Source organism: Talpa occidentalis, unplaced genomic scaffold (assembly GCF_014898055.3).
Source record: "Talpa occidentalis isolate TD23 unplaced genomic scaffold, MPIMG_talOcc4v2.1 talOcc4.14, whole genome shotgun sequence".
NCBI lineage: Eukaryota > Metazoa > Chordata > Mammalia > Eulipotyphla > Talpidae > Talpa > Talpa occidentalis.
The window spans coordinates 22,389,718-22,409,792 of record NW_023601433.1 but is presented as its reverse complement, the minus strand read 5'-3'; the positions used below and the strand labels follow the sequence as shown (position 1 = coordinate 22,409,792).

At 42.5% G+C, this 20,075-nt stretch overlaps 1 protein-coding gene across 2 annotated transcripts in view; it reads left to right on the top strand.

The window, feature by feature from the left end:
- Positions 1-20,075, top strand: part of RAB4A (RAB4A, member RAS oncogene family) — a 40,757-nt gene that overhangs the window by 6,477 nt on the left and 14,205 nt on the right. The window contains exons 2-3 of one of the 2 annotated variants that reach the window (XM_037510194.2): positions 6,845-6,925; positions 9,103-9,217. The exons of the other annotated variant lie outside the window; for it this stretch is intronic. Coding sequence (XP_037366091.1) covers positions 6,845-6,925; positions 9,103-9,217 — 196 coding nt within the window. The remainder of the gene's footprint in view (positions 1-6,844; positions 6,926-9,102; positions 9,218-20,075) is intronic. 2 annotated transcript variants of the gene reach the window in all.

The following is a 20,075-nucleotide window of genomic DNA, read 5'->3' as shown; positions in this document are numbered from 1 at the left end:
AATCTCCATAAAATCTCTGAGTAGTGGTAACCCAGATTACACTACCCCCAGATCTCCTCTGGTGCATGTTGTAGGTGAACACTGAACTATTAATCTGTGTCAAATTCCATCTCTGAACTCAGCAAAATTGGGGATGGGGATCAAAGCTTGTACCTTCTAAACTAAGGCAGGAGACCTTTAACATTCACCAGGGGGCTTTCACAGGTCCATGTAATTTCTGTATTTATCCTCAAATAAAAAATTATCTGCTCAACTTTTCTTTTTGTAAAACTAGTTGGAACGTTCTCTCAGACATTTGGACAAAACCGCCTGTCTTTATTTCTTCATAGGATTTTATATCTCCTCATATATCTAAATCAAATCTAAAATTCTACTTTTTATGGCCACAACTTCTTCCCTGGTGAAGGATAATTATTTTTATTTGGTCTCTTCATTTCTGGCTGCCTTCTGGCTGCTGCCTTTTCTGGGTCGTTCTCCAGTTTAGGAGAATAAGTTCTTAGGGTGGCGATGGAGCAGAAAGCAACTAAGAACTTAGCGTGTCAGTGGTGGGTGGCTGGTCAGGCTGCCCTCTGGCTGTGTGCACACACCAGCCCCCCTCCCCACCCCTCCCCCCGTTTTGGTCCACATGACCTCCTCAGCAAAGCCTGAGGTCCTGACATGGTCCTCAAACAGTCCCCAGGGAGTCTGCACTGCAGACGTTAAATCCACAGTGTCACAGGTCCCCTCTGCTCACATAGTCCTGGCTCACCACTGTCAGTTCTGCCTAGGACAGCAGTGGAGCTGGGATTATGTCCAGAGCTCACAGTCCAACTTAAGTGTGTGCTTCTAATCTGCTGTGGTCTGGCCCATTTGACAGTACAAGTTGCTCTAAGTGAATGTAAAGACAAGTCGGTAAGGTCCAAATGAGGTCTCGCCGTAGAATTCATCCTTCAGTCTGTGTTCACTATTTTCATGGCTTGGAAGCTGTTTTATCCTGGTCTGAATTTCGTCTGTGTTTTTGAGTGACTGACATTTTCCCAAGACTGATACCTAATTATTTGATACCTTTCCTATTACCTCATTAAATGTTCCTCATGAAAAATCAAAAGTATGTGAGTAGCAAAGCACATACCCATTTTAGACTTTCTGTTTGCCCCCACCTTCAAGGTTCATTCTTTCCTATTGGATGTAATTATTATAAATTGGATGCAGTTTATTGCATGTGGTTTTGAGCCTGCAAATTAATACCCATTATAATAAAACCATACCATATCAATTAAAGTAGACATAATCACTTAACTAGTTCACATCTAGTTTCTTATACAACCTGGACATTTTCCCCTCATTAATTACTCTGGCTATTTACCTGCTCCTGTGAGCCATTTTGTAGCTATTAAGCACCATACATTTGGCATATAAAACATACATATGCTATGCAGTGTTTATATTATTCAACTTCAAGCACGGAAAGCTAAGAAGTGGGGGGAGGGGGGCAGGGACCAACAGAGTAGAAAAACAAAATAAGTAAAACCAGAGCAAATTCTAACATCCCCATAGTGGGTGGGGACTTGATGTGTGAGATCCTCATTGCTGCAAGCCAGCAAACCTGAAACCCTATGAGAAGAGAACATAAAACTACATCCCTACCCACACCCACTTTGCAGATGACTGTGTGGGGCTCCTGTCTCGGAGGCTTCGCTGCAAGGAGGTGAATGACGTCCACATCCTTTTGTAAACAGGAGTATTAATTGAAATTCCTCATAAAGCTGGATTCTTGTAACCCTGCAAGGAATAATTTATTACCCATTGTGGGGCTTGGCTTTCTTCTGTGTTAGCCAGACACGTATATCTCCAGACAGACAATATCCTGATGGCCTATGGCTTCTTCCCTGCCACTCCTTCCTCTGGGTACCATTTCCTCCTCGAACCACATTCCTTGGTAGTTCTTTCAGGTTAGGGCTGTACATTGTAAACTTAGAGTTGTCTGATAATATTACTATTTTTGTTCTTTTTCATTAAAATATTTGAGATAATTATCAGTTCACATACAATTTTAAGAAAAAGTGTAGTCAGATTCCAGGGCACTGATGTTGCCACAGATACAGAACATTTCTGTCACCATAAAGATCTCTCCTGTTGCCCTTTTATAGGAACACACTCTTCCTTTTTCCCCTACCTCTTCCATAGCCCTTGGCAACCACTACTCTAGTCTTCATTTCTATAACTTCAAAAATGTCATATAAAAATGTCATGCAATGTGTCATCTTTCAGGGTTGACTTTTTCACTCATTGTGCTTCTCTGGAGATTCGTCCAGGTTATTGCAATATCAAGAGTTCATTCCTTTTTTACTGCTGAATAGTATTCCTTGTTATGAATGTGTCAGTGTAGTCATTCACCTGTTGAAGAACATCTGGGTTGTTTTCCAGTTATTGACTGTTACAGCTAAAGCTGTATAAACGTTCATGTTCAGGATTTTGCATGAACATAATTCTTCATTCTTGCAGGGTACATGCGAAGGAGTGCAATTTCTGAGTCATATGGTAAATGCGTGTTTAGTTTTTCAGGAAACTGCTAAACTTATTTTCCAGAGTAGCACTACCATTTTACATTGACAGCAGTAATGTGTGAATGATCCAGTTTCTGTGTATACCTACCAGCATTTGGTGGTGTTATTATTCTTTTATTTTAGCCATCTGATAGATGGGTAAAGAGATCTCATTATGGTTTCAATTTGAATTTCCCTAAGTATTAGCTAACGATGTTAAACATATTTTCATGCACTCAATTGCATTTGTCATTTTCCATGAAGTGTCTCTTCATGTCTTATGCTCATTTTCTATTCCCTTAATAGTTCTAAGGCTATTTAAGTGATCTGTTTTATGTTGGGTGAATCCTGGTAGTTTGTGTTTTCAAAGAATTGATTCATTTCATCTAAGTTGTCACACTTATGTGTATAAAGTTGTTTTCTTTTTTTGTTAGCCTTTTGATGGCTGCAGTGTCTGTAGTGATATGCCCCATTTTGTGCCTGATATTGGCTATTTGTGCCTTTTTTTTTTTCCTGTCAGTCTTTGTTATATAAATGGGTTAAAGACAGCCCCTGGACATGGGTCCCTGTTTCTTTCTTCTTCCCTCAAGCCGGGGTATTAGTTCAAAGCCTGTCAGCACCAAGCTCAAATTCTTATACACTCACTTGCTTTAAATGTTGGTCCAAAGAAGCATAATGTTTAGCTATTTAGAGAGTGCTGCTTTGCATGCCCTGTGAAATGGCACTCACCACTGCTGACCTGTGATAAGACTAATTCTGGGGCTAAGGTCTCAGAATGCTGTTGCCCATCAGGCTGCTGAGCAGCAGCAGTGCATCCTCTTTCCAGCTCCCTTTTCCCTCACAGATTCCCTTATACTAGCCCCCTTCTTGGGTGCCTTGTCTAGAAGGGTCTGCTGTAAGGGACATCCCCTCCCATGCAGCCTCGCCAAGTGTGTATGCTGCCCAAATAGTGTGCTGTTTGCCTGGTCCACTTCACCGTCATGTCTTTCCTCCACCTGCCCCAGATCCTTAAACTTGCTGCAGTTTTGCTAGAGGTTTGTCAATTTTACTGGTCTTTTCAACCAACCAGCTCTTTGTTTCATAGATTTTCTGGTTTGGGTTTTATTGATTTCTGCTCTTTGGTATTTCCTTTCTTGTGTTTGCTTTATTTTGTTCTGTTTTCTAGGTTCTTGATGGTAGGTGCTAAGATGATTAAGCCTTCTCTTCTTTTCAGATATTTGCATTTCACACTGTGAATTTTCCTCCCAGCACTGCTTTGATTGTATTCATTCTGCTCTTTTGTTCATTCTGTTCTGTAGCCCATTGTTGACTCTGTCATTTTAATGACTGAATTTTTTATTTCTAGATGCATTCTGGAAATTTATCTTCTCTTTCTTATTCCTATGGGTTAAATTCCTTTTTTACTCATCAATTGTCTTTCATATACTTTATCAGGTTCTTTTTTAAGTAAGTTCTTAAAAGTATAATCTCTCTGCAGATTGCTGACTCACTCATGGTGATCCTTCGCTTTTTCTTGAATGTTTTATAATTTTGGGTTGTGAGCTCATCTTCAGAGGGGTCATATGTATGGGAATTCTGTAGACCTTGGGCTGAGGTCCTTCCAGAGTAATCTACATTTACTTCCAAGTGTCCCAGTAATAGCACATTCTGGAGTCACTTTTATTGTTATTTTCTTGAACTGGATGTTCATTGGCCTCTTGGATATTTAAATTTGAATTTCAAGTCCATCTGCAGCACCATCTGATGATTAATCTTCAAAGGGAGTGTTTTTCCCATTCTGCTGAGGGGCATGTAAGAGTATATTGAACAAGATTGAGAAAGTCAGATACTTTCATTGTAAGTTGTCAGTCTTAACCATCTTCCCTTCAATCTTGGATTATAAAAACTGTTCAATGAAAAGAATTAGCCTTGGCATATTTTTTTGGTCTGTGCAGGAAAATATACATAAGATTTACCATTTTAACCATTTTTATTTATTTTTTTTTTAAAGATTTATTTGTTTATTTATTTATACAAGCACTGGGTACAGTCAGAAGCGCAGGAGGGTGAGAGAATTCACCAGAGCCAGAGCGGGGAGCAGAGCAGGCAGAAGGACCGAAGTACACTGCTGAGGGGAGCAGCGGGCGGCAGGAGAGGTCTGCGCGCCATGCGGGACCCTCCTCCGGTGGCCGGGGAGCAGCCGGGGATCGAACTGGCGCTGCAGAGGCTGCGGGCAGCTTTGCAACCCAGCGCTCAACCACTGAGCCACCGGGGAGGCCCATTTTTTAACCATTTTTAAACCTACAGCTTAGTGGTATTAAGTATATTCACATTGTTGTACAACTATCATCACCACTATCTCAAGAACTTTTTCATCTTTCTAAGTGATATGCATATCCATTCACAATTACCCCATTTTCTCTTCCCTTAGCCCCTCGGCAAACGACTATGGTTTTGGAAACATGCTTTCTAGCTCTATGAGTTTGTGCTGGGTGCCTCATAGAAATGAAACCACCGAGTACTTGTCCTTTTCATTTAACACGAAATCCTGAAGTTTCATGCATTGTTGTAGCATGTGTCAGAATTTCCTTCCCTTTGAAGGTTAAATAGTATTACATTGTATGTATATGCCATATTCTCTTTATCCATTTTTCTGTCCATGAATACTTCAGTGGCTTTCTTACTTTGGCTACTATGAATAATACTGCTTTGAGCATGGGTGTGGTGTGTTTTCAAACACATAATGCGAAGCTTAAAACTGTTGGTTCTTTAAAATGCTGACAATTCCAATAGTACTATTCTTTAAGTAATTATAACTATTTAAAAATCATGAGGGTGAAAAGGCTTAATGATTGATTGATGATGACTAGAGCTCTTCAATGGGGCTAGGGAAAGCATCAGAAAGAAGAGGACTATTTGAGAACTACACTGGGGGAAAGAAGGAGCTGGGGCAGAGTGTGCTTGTTCTGGGTCTGAAAAAGAAGGGTGGAGGAAACAGTTTCAAAGGGCCAGGAATGAGAGATCCAGAATACTGAGTGCAGGATCTTCAGGGCCAAAAAGTGAGTCTGGTGGCATGAAGGCACAGGGGTTAGAGATGGTGGGTTAGGATCAAAGTGTGAGGGTGGGAAAGAGATTTGGTGCTCTGCAGCTCCTGGGCTGCGCAGAACTGACGTTCTTTGGTAGCAAGGAAAAAATGAACCTGGAAAGAGGGGATAAAGGAGGGGACTGATGCTATGTGGGATCCCTGGCCCTCCTTATTCTCAGGATATTGTTTTGGTGCCCAGAGTTCCTGCTTGTCAACTAGATGTAGGGTCATGCAGGAAGCCTCTCTCTCATCCAGGCCAAAAGTCCTGGTATGAGGAACATACTGGGAAACCAGTATCTGCTGAAAACAGCAGGCAGATATTAGAATAGAAATAATATGCCTTGACTAGCAGGAGCAATGGAGCCCCCTGGCAATAGACCCTGGGCACTCCACCCTAGCTTACATCCCCAGTACCACCCCCACATGTGTACACTCCTGGTGTACTTGCCCCACCTTTGTACCTGATTCCAGTGATTATAACTGTCTTCGGATGGGGGCTGCACACTACACACCTGTGTAGCCCCTCTAGGCTTCTCATTGCTCCACATGGACTTTGGGTAACTCTGTCATCCCAGCCGCTCCAACTCTGCCGCCCTGTGAGGCGACAGTGCTACATAGTACTAATTAGCATATCCCATTCGGGAAATCCTTTATTTACATTTTATGGAAAATAAAATCCCAAGTTAAATATATCACACTATGTAAAGAAGAAACTACTGCTCTCTCCATATTGAAGGAGGCAAATCTCACACTTCAGACTAAGCAGGCTAAGTCACAGTAGATGGGGAATAGGGCAAGACAACAATAATAATCTGCAAGCATGGGGGGAACTTATACCTGTTTTTAAAAAAGAAAAAGGAAGTAGGCTTTTAGTCCACCATATTTTTTCTTTTGTACAGAAAACACTTGAAATTTTTCTGGTCACTGTGTTGCTTATTTACTTGAGTGGTGGCTAGCAGAGGGACAGATTTTATTCATTACAAGAGTAGTTTTCAAATTTCTCACATCAAAGGAAATTGTGCTGAGAGCACAGTTTGAAAAAAATGACAAAATTAGCATGTGAGCCAAATATCAAAAAGGCAATTGGTAAGTTTACATGTTTATTGTCATTTTCACAAAATACTCAGGTTCCCTCCTTTATTATTGTTGTATTAAGTAACTAAGATTTCATTAAATTTTATGATCGTAGTCTAAGAATAGATAAGTAGTAGCATCTGTTTAAAGTAAGTTTAAACAGTCTCTTCTTGTTTTTCAGATTTTTTGTTCAAGTTCTTGGTTATTGGAAATGCAGGAACGGGCAAGTCTTGCTTACTTCATCAGTTTATTGAAAAAAAATGTAAGTGACATCAAGTGGTCAGTGTCCCCCGTATGTCTTCTGCCGGTGCCCTCTTGCTCACATATGTCTTCCAAGTCTTTTTTCAGAAGAAAGGGTATAGTTTATAAATACTTAAAATAACATTAGACTTTTATACTGAACTCTTAGTAAAAGATTGAGTTTTACTAAGTTAGCATATTAATTATATAGTGGTTCAACATTCAGCATATAGTTACTCATAACTGTACATCTTCCAGATACAAAGCTAGACACGGTGATGTGGAAGGCAGTCAAGGAATTCCATCTCCTGAGAGGGAGCCTCCCAGGAAGCCTTTAAACTACCTTTTGGATAAGATGATGTTTGGTCCTCGGTGGCCTTGTTTTGTAGTTAAGGCAGGTGTTGTCCTCAGTTCTGCTTTGCAGGTGAAGAAAAGAGGTCTAGAGAAGTTGGTGTGTGCTCTGGGGTGCTCACTTAATAGCTTGGTAGGCACATACCCAGGACTTTTGACCACAGAACCCGTCTTTTGCCATTGACTTGCACTGTTTTGGTGAGAGAGGTTGATTTTTTTTGTTACAAAATATAGTAACAGACTATAGGCTGAAAATGCCCTTCAAGTAAAGTGCTTTCTTAGTAACAGGAAGAATTGTGGAGAGCGACCTCCTTTGTGGCAGTCAGGTCAAGGCACAGACACCATTTGTTTCATTTCATGAAGTGCTGCTTAAGCAAGTGCACAAGATATCTGAGTGGTGGGTAAAGTGGTGAAAGAGACAGCTCAGGTGACTTGGCAAAGAGCTTTGAAGAATACATTTCTAAAAATGCATTCTGCTACTTCCGTCTTCATCAACCAAAAGAACAAGGTCACTAGCCCTCCATTTAGTGACGCCAACCAGCATGAGTTGGTCACAGAACCAGCCTTTATAAGTGTAATGAGTATTTACTCACTGAGCAACTGGTTTTCCTTCTAAGACTTTGCATTGGACCCTCTCAGGAAAAACTAGCCAGAAGGTATTCAGGGCAAGTACCCAGGTTCTTAGTCTCTCCCTCCTCTGTGGTGAACTCTCCCTGCTAATCCTCCTCTGCTCCTCACAAGGGAGACCTGCATGCTTGCTTGGTTGGTCTCTGTGGCCTACAGCAGTAAGGGAAAGGTTTTACTTTCTTTATCTTGTGGCCATGTCAAGTCAGGATGCCCTTGGCCTTGGCTGTCACGCCTTGAAGACTTGTACTCTAAGGTTTGCCTCATAGTTTGTTCTAACAGAATGTCCATACCAGTTCTACACCATCTGGGCATGTGGCAGGTTGGCATAGTTCTCTCTCTCTCTCTCTCTCTCACACACACACACACCAGAAAACAATAAACACAACTGTCAGGTGGCTGCTATGATTTCTGATACAATTACATTTCATCCTACACTTACAAGAAAGACATAATCAATGGGCCATGTAGTCAAGACATTTGATTTTACCTTATCCTCTCATCATCACAGATATTTACACTTACAGATAGCTTATTCCAGGAAAGTACTCTTTTGCTTGCCTCCCTGCCCATTCAAACAGATAGTATGGATTTCTCTAACAAATTAATCCCAAATAATGGCTGCACAATACTAAAATTCATGGAACACCATGGATGCAGCATGCAGAGTTTTTGTCTTTGAGATTGTTTTGAAATTTTTACTCCATCTCTTCCTCTTTTCCCCTTCATCTTTGGTGCCCATCAAGTTTCTTTTGTGGGCCTCAGTGCTTTTCCTTCTTTTCACTTTTATGCCTTTAGAATATCTGTCCATTCAAATAGCTGAAACTGTTAGCACCTCCTCATTGACCAACCTGCAGGTCTGGGCACTAAGTCCTTAAAAATGGTGCCCAGGTATTTTATATAGTCGCCATTTGTGATCACCTTGAAGTGAAGGGTGGGTGTGCTTCTTGTTTGCTGTGGCCCCCTCCAAGCTTAGGCTTTAAAATGTTTGGCTTGTTTTAGGGCTTTTGAGAAAAAGCACTATTGCCTTTTGGAGAATTGAGACTATGTGTATTCTGTTTAAAACAGCGAGTGCTTCTTACCAGCTGACTGTCACAGAAATGAACAGCTAATGGCAATTATATTTTCCATTAAAACCCTGGATTTTAGTGTAACTTATTTATATCTGTAAAACTCTATCCTTAATGTTTTAATACTAAATCTCTTGTTGTTTTTCTTTTTCAGTCAAAGATGACTCAAATCATACAATAGGAGTGGAATTTGGCTCAAAGATAATAAATGTTGGTGGCAAATATGTAAAGTTACAGATATGGGATACAGCAGGCCAAGAACGATTCAGGTAGTTTTTTCTCTAACTTAGTAAAAATATTTGAAAATCGAATTTGAAATAATCAATTATATTCAGTTAATATATATACTTCTGGAAGTTTTAAGATTAACCAAAAGTCATTTTGTTTCTCCATGTAACATTAACTTTCTAAAGAAAGCATTAGAATGTCTTTCAAGTGATTTTATTCTAGTTCAGAGGTGAACTTATTTTGTGGGACTAGTGAGTACATTCAAAGGATATGGTATTGTATATTCCAAGTATACTTCTAGGTTAAAATCAAGGCAAAGAAATAGCACATGCAATTGTTCACTAAGGGAGAATTTTTTAGGTGTCTCTAGGGGTTTTGTCTGGTTTCACACTAACTAGAGCATGTTCTAATGATTGGCATATTATCCACAAGATGTTTTCTCCCTCACACCTTTATCACACTGCAGTCATAGTTGAGGTTTGGAATGATGGCCCCAGGTTGCTGCACATAAGCATATGTGTTTACTATTCTGCAACTACTAATAAGAAAGATTAATATTTTAGTTGTATTTTTTTAAACAGGTACACAAGTCAAAACTGAACAGATACTAAGTTTCAAAATTCAGTTAAATAAACTCACTCCCACTGCAAGCATTTCACTTAATGTTAGGTAGACATCCATCTCTTAAATGCTCAGTATTTGTTCACAATAATTTCTCTAGAAGGACTGATTAAACATGGTAGACATCATTCCAGCATGAACATCTTCTCACCTCCAGAACCCTGCTGAAGTTACTATAAAATACCCAAAATAACACTAACTGAAGAGGACAGAGATCGGGAGAGTACACAGTTACCATTAAGAGATTTGGGGGGAAAAAACATTAAAGCCAGAAAGTGGTCGCACAGTGACTGCCTGACGCAGAGAGATCGGCATCTCAGGGCTTGTAGTGGGGAAGGTCAGCCAGCCTTTTCTTTCTGCTGAATCCATAAAAGATCAGGATTTGGAAACATTTGGGAAGGTTAAAGTGTGTGTGTGTGTGTGTGTGTGTGTGTGTGTGTGTGTGTGTGTGCGCGCGCGTGCGCGTGCACCCAGTGAGAGGTTCAGTCTCTGAGTTGAAATAGAATCTGGACCCAGGGTGACAGGTACAGCAGAGAGTAGGGATGAGGTAAGGAGAAAAGAGGAAGATTCTATAGTCACACCCCCACCTCCCCCAACTCTCCCCTACGTGCTGGCAGCCAGAGTATCTCAGACAAGAGAAAGGATTGTTCTTTGTAGAAAACTAAATGGCACCAAAGTGTTAGGGGGAAAAGGATGTCCTAAAGCTAATTTCAAACAGGCTTTGTGGACTGGTTTTCTTTCACACTGGAACCTGGTAAAAATGTTCATCTGAGACTGCATCCCAACATCCATATATTCGATCTTCATCACCATGGAAATGGTGGCATAAAGTGAAAGGGGGGAATTGTTAGGGGGAAAGGATGTCCTGAGCTAATTCCATACAGGCTTTGTGGACTCCACCCCCACCCCAGACCAAAGCCAAAGACACTGGGAACTCCAAATCCCATCACCACCAAAGGGAAGGTGGCTGGGACCTGAGGGTGGGGTTAAGCAGCCAGGTTGGTATAAAACCAGACACGTGGGCTTTGGAGGGTTCCCCCATTTTGACTCTCCACCACCTCGCAGCGTCCAGCCAGCTCGGAGAGTACATTTTGGGTTTCTAGGTCAGCAGATCGGGTAGGACGCATTAAAGACTTTATTTCCCTATTTTCTCCCTGAGTTGTACATTTTCCTTATTTCCTTTTCCCTTGTAAATAAACCTTTTATTAACCTTTTTTTTTTAATTAATAAATTTTATTTTTATATTCCCCATACAATTGCAATCCCCCCATTCTGACCCCAATCCCTCCCCTCCCGCCCCCCACCCCCCAAAAAGTGTCTCTGGTTCATAGTTTTTGTTGATTTTGATTTTCACTTTCTTATAGTTATTCATTTTCCTGGTCCCTTATTTAAGTTTTCTAGATCCCTGCTATGAGTGAGACCATCCGGTATTTTTCTTTTTCTTTTTGGCTTATTTCACTGAGCATGATCCCTTCCAGCGTCATCCATGTTGCTGCAAATTGCATGTATTTATCTTTTTTGAATGCTGAGTAATATTCCATGGTATATATGTACCACATCTTCTTGATCCAGTCATCTATTTTTGGGCATTTGGGCTGTTTCCAAAGCTTAGCTATTGTAAACAGTGCTGCTATAAACATAGGGGTGCAGGTGTTCTTTGGAATTGATGTTTCTGTGTTCTTTGGGTAAATACCTAGGAGTGGAATTGCTGGATCCTGTGGAAGCTCTATGTTTAGTAGGTCCAGAAATCTCCACACTGCTCTCCATAGTGGTTGGACCAGTTTGCACTCCCACCAACAGTGCAGAAGAGTTCCTTTTTCTCCACAACCTCGCCAACATTTGTTGTTGCTAGTTTTTTTAATATGTGCCATTCTCACTGGTGTAAGATGGTATCTCATGGTAGTTTTGATTTGCATTTCCCTGATTGCAAGTGATGTTGAACATTTTTTCATATGCCTGTTGGCCATTCGCATTTCCTCTTCAGAGAAGTTTCTTTTTAGTTCCTCTGTCCATTTTTTGACTGGATTATTTTCTTTGTTGTTGTTGAGTCTCATCAGCTCTTTGCAGATTTTTGTGATCAGTCCTTTATCATTAGTGTTGGGTGCAAAAATTTTCTCCCAGTTGGTGGGGTTTCTCTTTGTTTTTGTTATTGTCTCTTTTGCTGTGCAGAAGCTCTTTAATTTGATGTAGTCCCAGCTGTTGATCTTTGCCTTCACTATCACTGCTTTGGGTGATGTGTCTGTAAAGATGTCTTTGATATGCAAATCACGTAGTGTTTCGCCTATATTTCCTTCTATGTATTTTATGGTTTCAGGTCTTATGTCTAGTTCTTTAATCCATTTTGAGTTGATTTTTGTATATGGTGTGAGGTAGTGGTCAAGCTTCATTCTTTTGCATGTAGCGACCCAGTTTTCCCAGCACCATTTATTGAACAAACTTTCTTTGCTCCAATGCATAGTCTTTGCTCCTTTGTCAAAGATTAGTTGACCATAAATCTGTGGGTTTATTTCTGGATTTTCTATTCGATTCCATTGGTCTGTATGTCTGTTCTTGTTCCAATACCATGCAGTTTTGATGATTATGGCTTTGTAGTAGAGTTTGAAGTCTGGGAGTGTGATGCCTCCATTCCCTTCTTTTTTTTTTCAGGAGAGCTTTGGCTATTCGGGGTTTTTTGTGATTCCATATGAATTTCATCAATAATTGTTCTATTTCTTTGAAGAATGACATTGAAATTTTGATTGGAATAGCATTGAATCTGTATATTGCTTTTGGTAGGATGGCCATTTTAATAATGTTTATTCTCCCAATCCATGAGCAGGGGATGTCTTTCCATTTCTTTGTGTCTTCTTCTATTTCTTTTAACAGTGTTTTATAGTTTTCTTTGTATAGGTCCTTTACCTCTTTTGTTAGATTTATTCCCAAATATTTGATTTTTTTTGTTTCAATAATAAAAGGGATGGTTTTTTTGATTTCTTCTTCTTCAGATTTATTGTTTGTATATAGGAAGGCTACTGACTTTTGCGTGTTGATTTTGTATCCTGCCACTTTACTGAACTGATTGATGAGTTGAATTAGTTTTTCTGTGGCGTTTTTGGGGTTCTCTATGTATATTATCATATCATCTGCAAAGAGTGATAGTTTGACTTCTTCTTTTCCTATTTGGATTCCTTGGATGTCTTTCTCTTGTCTTATTGCTCTGGCTAGGACTTCCAGTATTATATTGAAAAGCAGTGGTGAAAGTGGACATCCTTGTCTTGTTCCAGATCTTAATGGAATTGCTTTCAGCTTTTCACCATTGAGAATGATACTGGCTGTTGGCTTGTCATATACGGCCTTTATGATGTTGAGGTACGTTCCTTGTATCCCAAGAATTTCAAGGGCTTTTATCATGAATGGGTGTTGCACTTTGTCAAAAGCTTTCTCAGCATCTATTGATATTATCATATGGTTTTTATATTTCTTTTTGTTGATGTGTTGGATAACGTTGATTGATTTTCGGATGTTAAACCATCCTTGTGTCCCTGGAATGAATCCTACTTGGTCGTGGTGAATTACTTTATGGATACACTGTTGGATTCTGATAGCTAAAATTTTATTGAGGATTTTTGCATCAGTGTTCATTAGGGAGATTGGCCTATAGTTTTCTTTTTTTGTGTTGTCCTTGTTCGGTTTTGGTATTAGTGTAATGTTGGCTTCATAGAACGTGTTAGGTATTATACCTTCCTTCTCAATTTTTTGGAAGAGTTTGTGAAGGATAGGTACCAATTCGTCTCTGAATGTTTGGTAGAATTCATTTGTAAATCCATCAGGTCCTGGGCTTTTGTTTTTGGGGAGGTTTTTGATTACCATTTCAATTTCGCTAATTGTAATTGGTCTGTTTAGGTGTTCTATTTCTTCTTTATCTAGCTTTGGGTGATTGTAGAGTTGTAGGAATTTGTCCATCTCCTCTAGATTGTTAAACTTGTTTCCATATAACTGTTCATAGTAGTTATTAATAATTCTTTTGATTTCTGCTGTGTCCGTTGTGATTTCTCCTCTTTCATTTATTATCCTATTTATTTGTGCTTTCTCCCTTTTTGCCCTTGTGAGCCTGGCAAGGGGTTTATCTATTTTATTTATTTTTTCGAAGAACCAGCTCTTGGTTTCATTGATCTTTTGGATTGTTTTTTAGTTTCGATTTCATTTATTTCTGCTTTGGTTTTTATTATTTCTTTTCTTCTACTGGTTTTGGGGCTTTTTTGTTGTTCTTTTCTAGATCTTTGAGTTTCGAGATTAGGTTGTTTCTTTGAGTTCTTTCTTGTTTCTTGATGTGAGCATCTATTGCTATATATTTTCCTCTTATTACTGCTTTTGCTGCATCCCATACATTTAGGAAATTGGTGTCCTCCTTGTCATTCAATTCAAAGAATTTTTTAATTTCTTCTTTTATCTCCTCGTTAGTCCAGTGGACTTCCAGTAGTGTGGGTTTCAATCTCCACGAGGTAGGAGAATACCTTGCCTTCTCTTTATGGTTTATTTCTAGTTTGATGCCTTCATGGTCAGAAAAGATGGTTGGTATGATTTCAATCTTGGTGTATCTGTTGATGTTTGTCTTGTGCCCCAGTATGTGATCGATCCTAGAGAATGATCCGTGTGCGCTTGAGAAAAATGTATACTCAGATTTTTTTAGGTTTAGTGTTCTATATATGTCTGTTAAGCCTAAGCACTCTAGATCCTTATTTAGAGCTTTAGTGTCTTTACTTATTTTTTGTCTTGTTGATCTATCCATTGTTGATAGTGGTGTGTTGAAGTCTCCCACTACGTATGTGTTTTCTCTGATGTCTGTTTTCAGAGATGCCAATAGTTGTCTGATATATTTTGGTGCTCCTTCGTTTGGTGAATATATGTTAATGAGTGTTATTTCTTCTTGAAGTATTATCCCCTTGATCATAATGTAATGACCACTGGGGTCTCTTTTTATCTTTTTAAGTTTGAAATCTGTTTTATCTGATATGAGTATAGCTGTTCCTGCCTTCTTTTTTGGTCCATTTGCTTGTAGAATTGTTTTCCATCCTTTAACTTTGAGTCTATTTTTATCTTTTGCAGCTAAATGTGTTTCCTGGAGACAGCAAAAGGTTGGGTTTTGTTTCTTAATCCAGCCTGCAACTCTGTGTCTTTTTATTGGAGAGTTTAGTCCATTTACATTTAGAGTTAATATTGATATGTTAGCATCTGTATTTGCCATTGTGTTTGTCTTTCCTTTGATTTTATTTATTTATTCTTTTAATAACTTTCTTTGGCCTTCTTTTGTTGTTATTCGTCCCTCTGAGGTTCTGGCTTTAGGACTCCTTGTAGTATTTTTTTGAGTGGGGGTTTAGTCGCAATGAAATTCCGGAGTTTCTGTTTGTCTGGGAAGGTCCATATTCTTTCTTCAAAGAGGAAGGAGAGCTTTGCGGGATAGAGTATTCTTGGTTGGCATCTGTTTTCTTGGAGTCTGTTGACTATGTCCCTCCACTCTCTCCTTGCCCGTAGTGTTTCTTCAGAGAAGTCTGATGTCAGTCTGATTGGTTTCCCTTTGAATGTTATCTGTTTCTTCCCTCTTGTTAGTTTCATTATTTTTTCTTTGTCTTGGATTCTTGGGAGCTTTACTATTATGTGTCTTGCTGTATTTTTCCTTTCGTCGTGGAAGTTTGGTGTTCTTCTTGCTTCTTGTATATCAATTTTCAGATCCTTCTTAGCGTTTGGGAAGTTCTCTTCAATTATATCCATGAATATTTTCTCTGTTCCTACATCTCTCTCCTCTCCTTCTGGGATTCCTATAACTCTTATATTTCCTTTCCTCATGGAGTCAGATAGTTCCCGAAGTCTTTCTTCGGTCTTTTTCCTTCGTACTTCTCCTTCCTTTTCTGTTTTAGTTCTTTTTATTTCTGTGTCTTCAAGAGTACTTATTCGTTCTTCCATTTCATCTATTCTGCTTTCACTGCTTTTCCCAGAGTTCTTTAGCGTCTCCATTAATTCTTTGATCTCCTGCATTTCTTTTACTTCCCTCTTTAGGGACTCAATTTCATTCTTCTGGTCATTAATTATTTTCCCCTTATCATTGTTTTCCTTTATGACTTCTGTCAGTTTTTTAATCACAGCAATTTTAAATTCTCTATCTGGAAGGCTCAGAAGTTCTTCCAAGTTACTGTCGTTGCAATCTGGTAGATGGTTTTCTTTTTGTGGTGTGCTATTTTGCTGAGGAGTTGCTGGGTTGCATGTTGTTTTTCTACTCCCTACTGCCTGTTTTCTAATTTGCCGTATTCCTTGTGACACTGTGTTGCTGGTACTGGCCGGCATCTTGGGCGACCTTCCCAGCTCACCACTGGCTCCTCTGGGGAACTTCTGCTGGGTTCACAAGTCTCCAGCAAAGACAGGTCCCTGCTCTGTCTCCTCGGTGAGCCTTCTGCTGGGTTCACACAGTCTCCAGCAAGAAGGGTCCCTGCTGCAAAATGCCAGAGCCAGGGACGCGCTCCCCTGCACGCCCGGTCTGCCCCAGCGGTGGGTGCTGCTCCCCTCTGGGCTGGAACTGCAGGCTAGAAGGTGCCCGGTGTGGGCAAGCCTCCCAGCTTAACCTGTCTCCTCGGTGAGCCTTCTGCTGGGTTCACACAGTCTCCAGCAAGAAGGGTCCCTGCTGCAAAATGCCGGTGCTGGTGACGCGCTCCCCTGCACGCCCGGTCTGCCCCAGCGGTGGGTGCTGCTCCCCTCTGGGCTGGAACTGCAGGCTAGAAGGCGCCCAGCATGGGCAAGCCTCCCAGCTTACCTCTGTCTCCTTGGTGAGCCTTCTGCTGGTTCACACAGTCTCCAGCAAGAAAGGTCCCTGCTGCAAAATGGCGATGCGGGAACGAGCTCCCCTGCACGCCCAGTCTGCCCCAGCGGTGGGTGCTGCTCCCCTCTGGGCTGGAACTGCAGGCTAGAAGGCGCCCGGCATGGGCAAGCCTCCCAGCTTACCTCTGTCTCCTTGGTGAGCCTTCTGCTGGGTTCACACAGTCTCCAGCAAGAAAGGTCCCTGCTGCAAAATGGCGATGCGGAAACGAGCTCCCCTGCACGCCCAGTCTGCCCCAGCGGTGGGTGCTGCTCCCCTCTGGGCTGGAACTGCAGGCTAGAAGGTGCCCGGTGTGGGCAAGCCTCCCAGCTTAACCTCTGTCTCCTCGGTGAGCCTTCTGCTGGGTTCATACAGTCTCCAGCAAGAAGGGTCCCTGCTGCAAAATGCCGGTGCCGGCGACGCGCTCCCCTGCACTCCCGGTCTGCCCCAGCGGTGGGTGCTGCTCCCCTCTGGGCTGGAACTGCAGGCTAGAAGGCGCCCAGCATGGGCAAGCCTCCCAGCTTACCTCTGTCTCCTTGGTGAGCCTTCTGCTGGTTCACACAGTCTCCAGCAAGAAAGATCCCTGCTGCAAAATGGCGATGCAGGAACAGCTCCCCTGCACGCCCGGTCTGCCCCAGCGGTGGGTGCTGCTCTCCTCTGGGCTGGAACTGCAGGCTAGAAGGTGCCCGGTGTGGGCAAGCCTCCCAGCTAAACCTCTGTCTCCTTGGTGAGCCTTCTGCTGGGTTCACACAGTCTTCAGCAAGAAGGGTCCCTGCTGCAAAATGCCGGTGCCGGCGACGCGCTCCCCTGCACGCCCGGTCTGCCCCAGCGGTGGGTGCTGCTCCCCTCTGGGCTGGAACTGCAGGCTAGAAGGCACCCAGCATGGGCAAGCCTCCCAGCTTACCTCTGTCTCCTTGGTGAGCCTTCTGCTGGGTTCACACAGTCTCCAGCAAGAAAGGTCCCTGCTGCAAAATGGCGATGCGGGAACGAGCTCCCCTGCACGCCCGGTCTGCCCCAGCGGTGGGTGCTGCTCCCCTCTGGGCTGGAACTGCAGGCTAGAAGGCGCCCAGCATGGGCAAGCCTCCCAGCTTACCTCTGTCTCCTCGGTGAGCCTTCTGCTGGTTCACACAGTCTCCAGCAAGAAAGATCCCTGCTGCAAAATGGCGATGCAGGAACAGCTCCCCTGCACGCCCGGTCTGCCCCAGTGGTGGGTGCTGCTCCCCTCTGGGCTGGAACTGCAGGCTAGAAGGTGCCCGGTGTGGGCAAGCCTCCCAGCTAAACCTCTGTCTCCTTGGTGAGCCTTCTGCTGGGTTCACACAGTCTCCAGCAAGAAGGGTCCCTGCTGCAAAATGCCGGTGCCGGCGACGCGCTCCCCTGCACGCCCGGTCTGCCCCAGCGGTGGGTGCTGCTCCTTATTAACCTTTTGTGTGTGTCTGTAGTGGAGTATTAATAAGTCCCTTGTAAGCGCGTGGGTGAGGACCCACAGCCAGGCAACCCGTTCAATATCGGGGCTGCCCTATAACAAAAGGAAATAAAGATACTCATATTTGGCGCTTCACTGTAAAACAGCCCAATTTCTGTCCAGTGTCTTATAGTGAAGCCTCCAGCCCACACATAACAAGCTTCTTTAGACATTTTCATCCCTTGTTCTTAAATAGAAATGATCAGCCAAGGATCACAAGCCTTTTAAAGAAAGCTTCCAAAATAAAAGGAGCCCCCAGGACAAAGAAAATAAATAAGAAATAAAGAAAAATCAGAACTTGGGGGAATAGGAAAAAAACATTAAAAAGTATCTTCAGAAATAAGAGAGCAGAGATAACATTTCAATAATAAGAACAAAATTATATTTGAAAAAAACAGCCAAGGTAATAGAGTAGTCATCATCATCGTCCAGAAATTAAGTGAGAGTCTTGAGAGGGAGAGGGGGAGAGACAACATAAGGATCTTGCAGATTGACACAGCGGCCCCATCAGTGCTTGGCCATCAGGTTCCAGAAGAGAGGCCCCGGGGAAAACAAAGAGAGCAGCAGGTGAAGGAATTTGGCCCACGTGACACCAAATACCCAGGCCTGGGCATGTTTGAGATTTCAGCACATCAGGGAGGAAGACACAAAAGATTCCAAAAGGAGAGGGGAGCGACGTTCCCATATAGAGGGTTAGATGCCGGAATGACATGGAACTGGTCAAGCAGCACAGCTGGGAGCGCACAGAGACTTCAAAACTCAGCACAGAAAAATGTTTTCCAACTAAAGAGTCTCACTTTAGCCAGACTACTTATTAAGTGTAAGAGTAAAACCAAAATGCCTTCAGACATGCAAGACTGGGGGAGACACAAAAGTTTTTTCACACAAAGTCTTTCTTAAGAATCTCAGGATATACTCCAACAGCAGGAGGTGGGACGCAGAACGAGGGACTGAGGCAGCCAGCTGTGAGAACAGGAAAGGGCACTTGGCAGCTTCACACGCTGCTGCTGCTGCCTGTGGAGTGAGGCCTGGAAAGGAAAGGGCCGTGTCAGCTAAAGATTCCCCTCAAAGCAGGAATCCAATAAACCCTTAATTAACAAATAGTTTCATAAGCACTTCGTAGAGAAATGGGAGCAAATACCAGAAGAATGACTGTTAGATGCAAATAGAAATTTTTGCATTTTTTGTTTGTTGAGAGTCAGAATAGTGCCTGGCACACAGGTGTTTGACATGTACTCTCTTAATGACTTGAGCCAAGAAAAAAAATCCCAAAGGGGTGTACTTGCCTGGGGGGGAGAGGCAGGTCTCACAGGGAAGTCGAGGCAGGAGAGGGGGGTGTTTGATCTTCAGCCATTTAGCAACCTTCAGCCTTATCACTGTGTTCATGTATTGCTTTGGTTTAAATTACTTTTGAAAAAAAGTCCCACAATTTACTAGAACTCGCCAGAACTCAGGAAAGCACTCTGTTTACTGTTCCCGGGTTATTCTAAGGATAGACTTTGGAAGCACCCCAGGGAAGCTCTGCCCAGGGGGAGCACTGAGAGCCAGTGCTGAGCTGCCTGCCTCTGGGCACCACCCTCTCAGCACCTCCCAGTGTCCACCCACCTACAGGCTGCCTGAACCCCACTGTTAGGGCTTTTTATCACCAAGCTTTCAGCACAGAGGCGTGGTTGACAAGCTCATTGGCCATTGGGCAAACTAGCCCCCAGCACAGTTTGCCTCGAGGAGCAGTCCACTGCTGCAGAGACTGGGCTGCGGGACATCTGCAGCAGTGGGGACTCTGACTGGCAGCTGCAGGGGCCTGGCAGAGACCTGTGGGTGGACGAGGCACTGCTAGTCACAGTAGATGTGCAGCAGGTGGGACATGGTTAGTTAGAGAGACAGACCCTGCCTACAGATCAGACATGGAAGAGGAACGGAAGATAAGCAGATTCCAGTGTGGACAGCAATGCCCACCCCCACTCCCAAGGGTGGACCAGACTGGTAGGAACTG